Source organism: Mesitornis unicolor, unplaced genomic scaffold (genome assembly GCF_000695765.1).
Source record: "Mesitornis unicolor isolate BGI_N332 unplaced genomic scaffold, ASM69576v1 scaffold17618, whole genome shotgun sequence".
Taxonomy (NCBI): Eukaryota; Metazoa; Chordata; class Aves; order Mesitornithiformes; family Mesitornithidae; genus Mesitornis; species Mesitornis unicolor.
Window position 1 is genome coordinate 63,845 of NW_010201327.1, and position 12,655 is coordinate 76,499.

The window sequence follows — 12,655 nt, forward strand, 5'->3', positions numbered from 1 at the left end:
CGCCAGGCTCACAGTGCAGCCCCGTTGTATGGAAAAGGACCCAGCTCTGGGGTGAATGAAGTGACTGGAGGTGTCATGGCTGTCCAGACATGGATGGACCTACTGGCAGGGCAGCAGAGCTGGTCTCATCCAGTCTTGCTCTCATTCCTTCAACAGCATTGCAGGGTCCACCTTGCCTGAGCTGAGCCTCACCTATGGTGGCAACTCCCCAGCCAGACAATCCACAGTGTGATAGGTGGCACCAGCTACAGACTCAATTTGTCGCACATGCACCTTAGCCCCAAGGGATTTCACTGAAGAGACTCTTCAGCTGGCACTTTCTTCTCCAAGCAGGCAGGCTGAAGGATTGAATCATAGAAAACTTTTCTAGGTCTGGTTACACATTTCCGCTCCTTCCTCCTGCCTCACTCCTCACCTTTTGTAAGTGTGACAAAGGCAACTTCAATCTACCAGCATCTCACCTCATGGGGCCAGGAACATGCACAAGCACAACCCCTGCACTTCCTGAGGACACATTTCTATCTGCTGCTCCAGAAGTAAATAAAAAACCTGAAGAACGCTGGGCTCCCGATCTGACTGAGTATTGCATTCACTAGGATATATATAGCCCTAGCTCTGGGCCTAACACAGGACCAAAGAGGCCTGTAAGGATGCTTATGATTATGTTTTCCACCCTTTGCCAAATCAAGTGTCTGGTACGTGTCAAACCACAGGAGAAGCTATGTGAAGATGAATTAAACTCAAAACAGAACGTCCTATATAGGCATCTCCTCTTATTTTCTTGTCTGTTCCTCCACGTCAGCAGGAGTCCCCTCAGTCCAAACCCCAAAGATGCTTAAAAACACCCCACTTACCTCTTTGACCTGCACTGAGAGCTCGATAGGCATCTCCTTGTCCTTAGGACTCTACCCTTCCTAGACCTTCCACTCAAGCCTCCAAGTCTCCACTCACCCCTCATGTCTCCCCATTTTCCCCAAATTTATGGGCTATCATCACCTCTGACCTGAACCTCAAGCTTTCCCATCACACATAGGCCTTCTAAAAATATGTGTCCAGCTTAACTCCGGAACTGCCACCCATCCCACTGTCAGCAAGCACAAGTGTCTAGCTAACAGTTTAATATCTCTCTTACATCTGTACTCCCTGGCTTTTACCTCTTGGCAGAGAAAAGAGAACCACTGCAGAGAAAACAGAAAAAACACGTGCTTACGAAGTACCTGACAGAAAAGGAGATTTCACAAGATAAAGGGTCTGATCCCAATTAAGAGAAATCTAGTAGTATCCCAGCCCTCCTCAATAGATTTAGTTAAATACTTGAAGCCTAATCTGACAACCCATTGTGCTGTCCTGGGTGTTTTATGTTTTTGTAATTTCCAAAGAATCCTTCCTTGAATTTTCTTAAAGCTTTCCCAGAAGAGAGGAGAGGATTGTCATAATTAGAAGTGTCAAAGAAGCAAATAGCTTTAAAGTTACGGTTCTCCACAAAGGAAACAGAAAAAGATTGCCAAGGATTGCCCAGGGTGGTTTCAGACCTGAATTACATTTTTCACCAGTTTCTTTCAGGTCAGTTTATTTTATATTGCACTATTGGGCAATAACCAAAGCTAGAAGGAATAGGTTGTGAAGGAAAAGCAAATCTAAGTGCAAAACAACCAGGGAAAAAAGTTTAATACCACTGAAAAAAATATATATACAAAAGTTTTTGGAGTTTGTTTGGTTTTGTAACATGAAGCACCATTAATTCCACAGTACATTACAACTCAGTCCAATACACTTTCCAAAAAGCACCCAATACTCCTGAAATCTGATTTAGCACCAGGGGATTGCCATCTTGTTTAGCACCAAGAAACCTGTTAAATGTACCCTTTGGTCCCCCTGCCCTCCTCTCTCATGTGTGTCAGGCACCATCTGACTGCACATGAGACCTATCACTGGCATACAAACAGTAAAGGAGGAAGAAGGAAGCTCGTTGCTGGAGATATTCAGTGTTAGAGAGGCTTGCTTCTCTTCAGGCAGACATGGGGGCATTAGACACTGTAAATAGACAATATCTGGGTTTGCAGCCTGTTGAGGAAGAGAGAAAAGGATTCGGTCCTGAGCATCACCTCCAGCATGCTGCTCCCTCTCCACTGCCTGAAATCCTGTCTCTGAGCAATTCCACATGCTTGACCTGCTAAGGGAGGGGAAGAAACTCACAGTCTCCTTTAGTTCCCGTGATCCCATCATCACATGCTTCCCTGGGAAAAACCCAGCTTTGCCTCAGTGAAGACTTGTTTTTATACCCATTGCCTCAGTGACAGTGGTGGGGAGGGTCCAGGTCAGAAAGTCCCTGAGACTCATTCCAGTCTGCACAGCTTCCTTAGCAAAGCAGGGAGGGTAAGTAAACAGGGCAAGAGAGAAAATGTCCTGCAATTCTCTCAAGTTAATTTTTAATGTTTAGCCTGGGTCCCTGGTCCTTTGCCATCCTGGGCTGAATGTACCAGAGTGAGTTCTGTATAAGGATGCATTATCTCCTATGGGAGAGCTCAGGTAGTCCCAGGTGCTATAGGCAGAGACCCTGACTAATCATGAGGCCACAGAAGCTAAGAAGACTTCATTATCACTGATGGGCAGAGGAGAAATAGTTTCTTCTGCTTGTCCTGCCCTGAGACTCAAAAAAGAGACAACTCTTGGCACTGCCATTAATGGGAGCATCACAACATGTGGAAGTAGGTTTCCCAAAGTGCTGAGTCAGCCTCACCTGCTCTCCTCTGGGGCTGCAGCTATCCCAGAGGGCTGTGAATGAAAGCAGTGTGAGACCAGGACAAATGGTACTAGAAAACCCTACCACTGGCATTCCTTTCCCACTGCAACATCTCCAACCTGACAAGAAGAGCGAGGGTTTGCTTTAGCCACATGCTTTTCTCCGTTGCTCTGATCAGATTGCCAGAAAAGGGCACAGAGACTGTGGCAGGGAAACTTTTAACTCTGAGGTGAGGTGCTGTAGTCTCACCTCTATCTCTTTCCATCACAGAGGCAAAGAGGTGCCAACCTGCCCAGATTTGGAACTGATTTATCTGCAATTGTCCTTACAGCCTCCAGCTCAGGTCCTGAAACAGCAGTCCCTCCACACCAATGTGGGGGAACCGCCTTCAGGAGGACAACGTAATGGCACACAAAAGCCAGGTTGTGACTCTTCCCTCACACCAGCAAGTGTTAGGGATGACTGCTGATACCAACAGAAGGGCATGGATCCACCTCTGCCAAAGAAGAGAGCAGATTCAGGTTCACTGTCTGGGCTAGCTTCCCATAGCTGGGGAACCAAGATCAAGTAGCACCCCAGGGGAGGTTTGGGAGGGAGATTTGATAGGGTTGTCTCTCTCTCATTCTGTACGTATGATCCATACTAGGAATAGAGTGGTGGTCTGTACTGATTCAATGGCAGATGCCTCTGAAGAGTCTGGCTGAGTGTCTGACCCTTCATCTCTGTGAAGAGCTAGAGCTGGCACAGAGCAGGACAATCTCGCCAGGCCTAGATTTTGCAGTCAACCTGGACTCTATGACCCAGAAGGGTGTCTAAGGAAAGCTAATGACATGCTTCAGGAGGCCAGTAGTCCACGTTTTTGGAAAGACATTATTGTCTCTCACCAGTCTTACATCTTCCTTGTGCTACAGGAGGCCATCAGACCCCAGTCTGGTCTCCAGACTACAGGTGTGAGAGGTGACATTAAGGCCATGTTGCAGGCTACAAAACTAGCATGTCTAGTTGGGACACAGAAGAGCCAGGACACACCTGGGGAGTGGAGACTTTCTAGCCCTTTCTACAGGAGTCCTCTGTGTATGAAGCCTCAAGGAGGGGCACATCCCCAAGAGCAGCATTTTAGGTTTCCTCCTGCTCTAGAACCCTAAATGCCAGACACAACTTGCTGGCAGATTTAGAAGCAGCCAATAACCTAAACTGGGGTCATGAGGTGAGGGGGCGAGAAATGGTAGTGTCACACTGTTAAGTGGACAGATACAGGCCTGGCTACAAGACAGTGTGGGAGCCAGTGCGGCAAGTTTCACACTCAGTGCCTGCAACCTGACAGGCCCATTTCCAAGTGGTTTGCAGTGGTTACGGGCAGTAAAGAGAGAGAGAGAGAGGAAGATGGAAAAGGCCAAAGAGGCCCCAAGGAGGAGGAGAGGCAGTTATTCAAGGCTGGGCTTGACCAGATACCCATTGAAGGTGATGTACACATCAACATCATCACTGTAAATGGCATTCTCCCGCTCCCGTTTGTAGAGCCTCACCCAGATCTCATCATTTTCCTGAAGCTCCAGCATGAGGCTCTGGCTCTGCATGATGCTGCGGTCACTGGGTTGGGCATACAAGATGACTGCCTCATCTTCATTGTGCATGATGTGCATGTAGGTCTCCTTGAAGTTCCAGGTGTGGACATTGAGGTTGAGATAGTAAAGTCCAGCTACATAGCAGTAGAATTTGCCATTGAACATGTCAAAGTGGCTGTAGAGGTTGACAAAGATGGTGTCGAAGATCAAGACCTGGAAGCCCTCACTGCTGTGCAGTGCTTTCTTGCGACCGACAGAGAATGCAGCGTACTGATGCTTGCAGGGGTCTCCCGCCATGCCCATCTGTCCTTTATTGCCTTTCTGGCCCTGGGCACCCCGCTCACCTCGTGGTCCTTCTTTGCCCCATTTCCCTGGCATCCCAGGCTCTCCTCGGTCTCCTTTCTCTCCTACAAGAGGAAACAGGACAACACCACTCATGTGATATCAGAGGGAGGGCTGGAAGTAGTGGTGAGAAAGCCTAATGAGGAGGCAGGGGATTGCCAAAGGCAATGCTAGAAGAAGGAATCCTCCTGAGGGTCACAGTATCATTTTGCTTCATGGGAAAGGAGGTAGCAGAGCTCTGAGTGTGACTGGGGTCTCTTCTCTTACAAATCCCCTCCTCAGCACATGATATGCCCTTGCTCGAGGCACTAAGACCTGTCCCTAGGAGACTTCAGCCTGAGAAAGAGCCCAGCAGAGCAAAGTAACACTAGGGCTCTTCTTCCACGTTCCTTTACCTCCACCACAGCCCCTGCACTTCTACACACCTCTCTTATGGCCCACTCATAGTGTGTGTGCTGTTCTTGCTGTAGGCTGGAGAAAGGGAAGAATTGCTAATGCCTACGGGAGAACATGACTAGAGGTGGGTCAGAGGGAAAAGTCCCAAGCTGGGCTTGGCGGATGGTGCAGTGCAAGTTAGAGGGCTGGTACTTTGACAATACCAGCAACCCTTGGACATCCTGTAAAATTAATACTGCAGTTCTACCCTGGGGCTTGTGTGCTGCCTGTCTCACACTTGGGCAGGCATCAATACAGAAAGAGAACAGCACTAGAATCTTCTTTGTGTATAGAGAGAAGAGATGGGGGTCAGAGCAGCCTCCAGCACAAGTGAGAGCATCCCAAATTTGTGCTTTGTTCTTCTCCTCTCCATCTCCTGCATGGTATTGCAGGTTCCCCTGCAAAACCCCACTCTGGTCCAGGCCTCTATCTATCCCAAATACACTTCTGAGCTTTGATGGCTTGCAGCTATTTCCAGGCTGGGCAGGGAAGGGGGAGCATTTGCCCAGCTAACCTAGAGGAACCGCAGAGCAACAGTAAGCGAGTAGCACAGGATCCAGCTGGGAACAGGCTTTTGCCCACAGCAAAGGCTAAAAGGGAAGCCCTGAAGGGAGGAGCTGATCTGAAATAGGGAGCCTTTTCCCGTTAGCCAAGCCAGCCACAACAGGGTAGAACAAGCTGGGAGTCACTACCAGTTAGCCTGGAGGTGTTTGCAAAGAGCTGCTGACTCCTCTTGCCTTCCTCAAGCTCCAAAATGCACATGACCTGTGGAGGTGGAGGTTTCCCCACAGCCTTCCCAGGCGCCAATGCCTATCCTCCAAACCTGCTTATTTTGAAGATGGATAGAGACTGCTCCTTCCCTCAGGCACTACAGGATGCTGGAATTCTGGGGGAAGATGTCCTCCCACCTTGGCAAGAGGCTGCCACTGCTGCTCCTCTGCTGGGAGGGAGGAAGAGCTGGTAGCAGGCAGCATCCTGAGACACAGAGGTCACAGCACAGAGATGCGCTGGCTTCCCACCCCCCCCAGGCTACTCTTGATCACAGCTCAAAACATCCAGGCCCTGGACACAATGTGTGTGGGCACATACCCTTCCGGATGGCATCCGGCAGTCTGTTAGCATAATTAGCATGCCAGCAGCCCAGCTGCCACCTCCACTGCAGTGCCACCAGTCCTTGAGCAGGCCTTGGCATCCTGGGGCCAAGATGGGCACTTACCCTTCAGTATGGTGATGTTGATAAAGGGACGGATCTCTGGCATGGGGTAGGGCAAATGGTGGTGGCTGGGAGGGAGCTGTGGGGCATCTGCAGAAGTGTCCAGTGGGTCACAACAACGTTTGCAAGCACCAGGGGCTGGTTCTGTGAGGCTGGGTTCATCAGTGGGTGCCCCAAGCACAACAAGAGGGAGAAGAAGGAAGGCCAGGGGTGTACGCAAGTAAATTATATTCATGGTGACCTGGGAAGAGATAAGGAAGCACCAGAGTGAGGGGAGGACATGGGGAATGGAGCAGAGATCACCACAAAACATCTTTCTGTGGCTGGAGCCAGGAGTGGGACAAAATGTCATTTCCCTGTGTAGGGAGGTTACATGCTTGATGCCTCTGGAGGTTCAAGGCTGCAATCTGAGTAGCAACCGCATGGCCCAAGAGGATGCCCCACGCCCTTCTGCCCAGACCAATGGAGACTAGGAGCTGGCCCTGCAAGATGGCTTGACCCTCACTGGGCAAACCACCGGAACCACTAGAAGATTCAGTCCCCAGGCTGGGATAGAAGGAAACATGGAAAACCACATAACCCCTTTAGCAAAAGCATGCTCTGACAGGCTGCTGAATCTGTGAGGAGGGCTGTAAAAAACAGCTGCAGTCCTCCAGCTACTGGGTATCAACTCTTTACGGGAGTCTAACCTAACAACCCCCCTGTCCCAGCCGAAGTCTGACCCACACCTCTCTGCAGAGAGGCCCCTTCTCCTGTGGGCTGGAAACTTAACCTCAGCCCCTTCCTTCCCCCCCACCCAAATCCCTTCCCTCTCCATGGCTCACTAATCTCCCACCCTCAGCCAGATCCCAGCACCTTCCCAAAGGGATGGCAGGCTCCTCCGAGTGCAGTGGGGAGTGCCAGGCCTTGGCAGCCAGACCTGAGAGGAGCTGCTCCGCTGAAGGAAAGACAAGAAATGCAAACAAGCTGAGACAGCCCCTCTCCCAGCCTCTGACCCCCATTCCCTCTGCCTGCAACCCTGTGGCAGCTCACCCCGGAGACTGAGGGCTCCCCAGCCCCTGCTCGCCAGCTCCCCTCCGCCTGCAGAGCCGGCCCTGGGCCCATGGCTTTAAGGCAGCGGGCTCTCGGCCCAGCGGCCTGGCTGGATGCGCAAGCTGGGCTTGGACCTGCTCCCTCCCCTCTCCTCTCCCTCCCTTTCCCTCCCTGGCTTTGGGCGCTCTCCATTGCAAAGCGGCTTGGGTTTCGGCGCTCTTTAACTCTTTCCTAGGTAGTGCCTTTTCCTTATATATGTTTGGGTTTTCTTTTCCTCTGGCTTTTCTCTTCCAAACAGCCCAGCCCTGGTCAGCAAAATGCAGACAGCACCCTGAGCATCTCAGGATGGGTAAGATGGGCTGCGTTGGTGCAAGAGACTTTCCTTCAGGTAGGATGGTGCCCTCATTCCCTTGCTTTAGTCCCATGTTCCTTGCCTAAGCCCTTAACATGGCTGGCCCTGCTCTCTCCACAGCTGTGCTGGTCCTACTCTTAGTCCCCAAACTTCATCTTCCATTCTGTCCTGCATTGTTTCTTCTGCATGTCACTGCAGTCTTTCACCCCAAGGCATGGTATTTCTAGCAGGCTTGTCTACCAACTGGGGGTGGCATCATTATGTTCCCCCCCCCCGGTCATCAGCTTTCCCTAGGCAGAGCCCCAAGCCTTGTCCTCTGGAGCATGTCATTCCCCGGTGATTTTCCCCAGTCAGGTCCGGGGCTGAGCAGTTCCCATGGGAGTGGTGTGCCTGGCCTGAAACACAGCCCTGCTGCTCAGAGCAAAGCTGAGGGTCCAGAGCAAACCCTGGCCGTGATCTTTGCCCTCAGCCTGGTGCCAAGCTGACGTGCTTGTGCCTGAGCTGACGTGCTTGTGTTGTTGGGGTGAGTGCTACATGGCTGCAGCAGAACCTGGGAATAATGGCATTTTGGGGGGGGGGAGGGGGGGAAGCGTGGAGACACACACAGGAGACTTTCCTTATACCGCAGAATGAGTCAGGAAGAGGATTTTGGGGATCTCACCCTGCAGCAAACCGAGTTTTGGAACTTATATCCAGCAGGGCTGCACGTATGTATTTTTGGGATGGTTGGGCAATAGCTCTCCTCTGCAGGGGCGAGAAGTGCCAAGTCAGCACTGTGCCTCCTGCAGTTTCTGAAAGAAGCTGGAGAAGGCTCCAAGGTTTCTGAGGGGGAAAGGGTTTTGTGTGTGTCTACGTGTGCTTGGGCTTCTTGTTTTGTTTTGGTTTCCTTCTCCCATTTGTTTGGTTTGGGAATGAGAGGCCCTGCTTCCCAGAGAGTCGCTGGCGTTTGGCAGGACCCCAGCACCACTGGAGAAGCAAGCGGAAAACTCTGGGAAAATATGCACTGCAAGCTTGGGGGGAAGGGAGGAATGGGGGCAGGGAGGCCTGGAGATATTCTCAAGCTGCCTGTCAGTCTGGAACTCAATGAACACGGAGGGAACATGCCTCCCATCCAGGGTGGGAAAAGGCCCAAGAAATTCGCTGCCGTGCTCGTGAGTTCCTAGCTGAACTCCAGTACTGACATGCATTGAGACTCACTGTAATCTCCCATGTCTGCCTGTGCCTCAGTTTCCCCTTTTGGAAAATGAGAGAGGGAAGGGTTAGGGAAACACCTTTTGCTAATGGAGCCTTGCCAGCTGACAGAAGCAGGGTTTTGTGATCAGTTGTGTTGTCTACTCCTGCCTGCTGCTGGTGGGGATTTCAGCAGCTGACAGTGCTATCATTGAAAACCAATAAATATTCTGGGGTGCATGAAAACTCAGAGATGGACAGTGAAGGCAAAGTTCCTCTCTGTCCTATCAAAGCTATTGCAGTAGCTCACTGCCTCAGGTTTTCCTGCCTGGCTTATTTCCAAGCATGCCATTACCACCTTTTGTAGCTCTCTACCTCATGCTTGGCTTCCTCTACCTTTCGAGGGGAACAGGTAGCAGGGAAGGCCATTGCCCTTATTTCCATTCTGCTTTTCCATCTGCATGCCTGAGCTGCTGACACTCAAGCAAATGTTCTTCGTGGAGGACCTCATCAGCTGGGGCCTTTGCCTTTTTCTCATCTGACTGCAAGAACAGCCCACAGCAGGCAGTGAGCAGGACTTTGTAATGAGCTGAAATAGGGACCCATGGGGAGCCAGCGGACAAAGCCTTGTGCTGATGGCATTGCTCAGCTGGGCAGCAGTTTATGCCAGTAAATACACTTTTGCCAGAGCAATATTGCCATGCTCCCTGAAGGGGACTGGCTGTACCAGCAACATTTTGCCAGGGCAGCCATATTGGCAGGGGGGTTTTTTGGCTTGTATGGCCAAGTACTCAAAGATACAAGTTTTGAGAAGGCTATCCAACAACTCTCTGCCAGCCACGCTTTTAAGTGTAACCCAAGCCTGAAGGCACCTTGTGTGCTCAACTATCTTCCCTCTCCCTCATCGCACACTCTGCCTTGGAGGCAGCCCAGGGAAGCTCTGGCCAGACTGGACTGCAACAATCCCTACTCAAAAGCAGCTGCTTCATTCTCCTCCTGCATTTCCTCCCTTCTCCTGCAACCCCCCAAAGATGGTCAAAGTAGGGGGATAAAGCCCAGCTCTCCCCCAGTGACTGCCTCCATCCTATTAACCCTCTCTATCACAGGTACAGAAATAAAAAAATTTTCTTTGATGTTTCCTCCCCTTTCCACTCCCTGTGTACAGCTCAGCTGCCCTGCTGCACACGTGGACCCCCTTCCCTGCTACACATATACACATACACACATCCACCCACAAACACCCAAACGCTTGCCCTTCACAGCTCCTCCCTCACCAAAACCTCCAGACCAAAGGTATCATCTGTACCAAAAGGCAGAGAAACAGTCTCTTCTCTTCCCTTTCCTGCTTCTCCTCCACCACAGCTGCTTTCCCATTCCCTACCCCTCTGTCCCCACTCTCCAAGAGCATCTAAAGCCAGAGGGGCAGTGGAGGACCTCTTACCTCCGCTCCCCTCCAGAGGGGTCCTGCGCTGGATTGTCTGTATCCTCAGCTGCTCCTAGTTAGCAGAGTGGGAAGGGAGGGCTGGCAAGGCCCAGCTGACTCCAGCCAGATGCTCACCAAGTGCTCTTATGTAATTACTGTCTTTTCCATCCTGCCTCCGAGGCCTTTGGAGTGCCTCCCCCCGCTGCTCTGGCCCGTGTCAGGCTTGGCTCTCCCTCCTTCACTCCCTCCTTCCACCCACCCCATGCAGCATCATGATTTGCTCAGCTCAACAGCTGATTCCTTCTGGAAGTAAAGTTCAAGCTTTTGGCTACTGCCACGGCTACCCTTGGAAAGAGGGCTCACACGTGGTTGGGAAGTGATGGGCAGTCCTGCTCTGCGCTCACCTCCTCTCCATATCACTGCTGGACCATGGCCAGGTCCCATCGGCTTGCCCTTCCATAGTGCCTGCAAACACGGAGAGGACACCTGAGACACAGAAAGGTGGCAGTGGGTTTTTATGCTTCAGTATTTTGGGGTGCCCCTGGGTTCCCCTGTAAGAGCAGTGGGCTCTCTGCCATAGGGAGAATACGGATCATCTCTGGTCAGGCTGCAGAGGGGGTTGGGAAGACAATCTTTTCCAGCCTGTGGACTCCATGGCTGTGCACGAGGCTTGTGTAACAGCCAGCCCTTGTTACCCAAGAGGACCAACATGGAGTGAAATTACTGGCTTAGGATATCTTGTATGTCTCTGAGGATGGACAGGCTTGTTGGATGTCAGCTCCGTGGCTACATTTCTCTCATAACTTCTGCCCATGTGGGGCCTGGACCAACGCGGAATGACATGTTTCCTGGCTTTACGCAGGCTGCTGCTGAGTTTGAGGGCACTTCTGCCAGCAGAGATTTCTGCTGCGGGCTGCTTAGTGGCCTGGACTGTCTCACACAGAGATCAAGGCCTGGCAAAGCCACTCCATTTTTTTGCTGTGCATTGCTGAAACGCCACGTGGCTGAGGAGCAGCTGGAAGAGCTGTTCACCTGTACCCATCGCTAGAGCTAAGCTGTTGCTAGACCTGGCAGTCTCCGGCAGTGAGCACAAAATTGTGAGCTTGTCTCCCACTTCCCACTGCCCCCACAGTGAGCCCGGGACACTGTGTGTCTGCCAGACACAGCTGAATGGTCCACCAGCGACTGGCTGAGAAGCTGTACCAGTTGGAGATGCCTTGCAGCTAAGGGCTGTTCCTGTCCCTGTAGCCTGCTTTTCCAACTTGAGCGTCCCATCTCCCACCCCCTCCTTGTGACCATGCCTGCAAGACCACTGAGACAAGAAACTGTGCCAGCCAGCATCCACCCCAAACTCTAGCAAGTGACTGCAAGTTACTAACTCTACTGCAACCAGCAAGACTTTGCTGCCTTGTGAGCATCTAGGCCCAACAGCTTGTCTGGTTGGGAGATACCAGGTGACATGGCAGCCTGGTTGAACCAGGGCTTAAAAATAACTTTCAGCCAAGTCTGCTGGCTTCTGCTCCCCTGCATCTCAATGCATCCGAGAGCCTCCTCCTCCCATTCACTCCTATGTAGACACAGAAGTTTTTACCCCTGTGCTGTTCTCTCCTACACCCACTCCTGAGCAGTTAGAAACAGTAGGTCACTATTGTGGCGTATTATATATCACAAAATTTTCTTCAGAGGTACCCATGAGCTTTCTCACCAAAGAAACAAAGCACTTTGTGGCAAGAGGGGTGAAGCTGGCATTTAAGAGCTCACAGAAACTCTTGGATCTGTGATGGGTACTTTCCATTAAGGGAACCACCCTGGCACCCAGGCAGTTTGAAACAGGGAGGTTCAACCATTGCTTGGTAACACTGTCCTGAGTCTGGTGCTAAGACCAGTCAACAGGGCAAGAGTCTTGCTACATTCTTGGGCCATTTGATCCAGCATGAGCACGTTCATCACTCCATCTTCAAGGCACAGGGCACAGGCAATGTTTGATACCTGTGCCACAAAATTCAATGCTTCTCATAGCAACAGTTCTCTGCTGCAACTGTTCAATGCCTTGCAGCAGCTACAATGCGTCTGAGAGCCTAATGGAGAGCTCTGCACGGATCTCCAGGCCCACACGCCTGCATGGTGAATATATGGGATTTCCAAGAAGATAGTGATGTTGGAGAGTGGTCCCGACAAAAAGTCCTGAAAATATCCCTTGTTCCTACGGTCACACACCTTTCCTGCAGCATCCCCGCTGGGCACAGCCCTGCCTCAAACCTGAGGCACTTCCAAGTGGGAAAAGAGCAGGTGTGTGACAAGGGGGCGCGGCTCACCCGCCGCGCGTCCAAATCTCAAATCGCCCGGTTCCCCGTCTGCCCCCCGCCCGGCTCCTCGCCCG

General features: G+C 51.6%; 1 protein-coding gene across 1 annotated transcript; it reads right to left on the reverse strand.

Moving 5' to 3' along the window:
• Positions 1-4,167: 4,167 nt before the first annotated feature.
• On the reverse strand, positions 4,168-6,533 carry C1QTNF6 (C1q and tumor necrosis factor related protein 6). Its single transcript, XM_010190039.1, has 2 exons — positions 6,302-6,533; positions 4,168-4,715 (listed from the first exon to the last, which is right to left on the reverse strand). The coding sequence occupies exons 1-2, from the start codon at positions 6,531-6,533 to the stop codon at positions 4,168-4,170; spliced, it is 780 nt and encodes a 259-aa protein (XP_010188341.1).
• Positions 6,534-12,655: the final 6,122 nt, after the last annotated feature.

Excerpts from the sequence above, each read along its gene's own strand:
- C1QTNF6 (XM_010190039.1), bottom strand. The coding sequence starts at position 6,533 with ATGAATATAATTTACTTGCGTACACCCCTGGCCTTCCTTCTTCTCCCT. Across the intron at positions 4,716-6,301 it reads CAACATCACCATACTGAAGG|GAGAGAAAGGAGACCGAGGA; the intron begins GTAAGTGCCCAT and ends TTCCTCTTGTAG.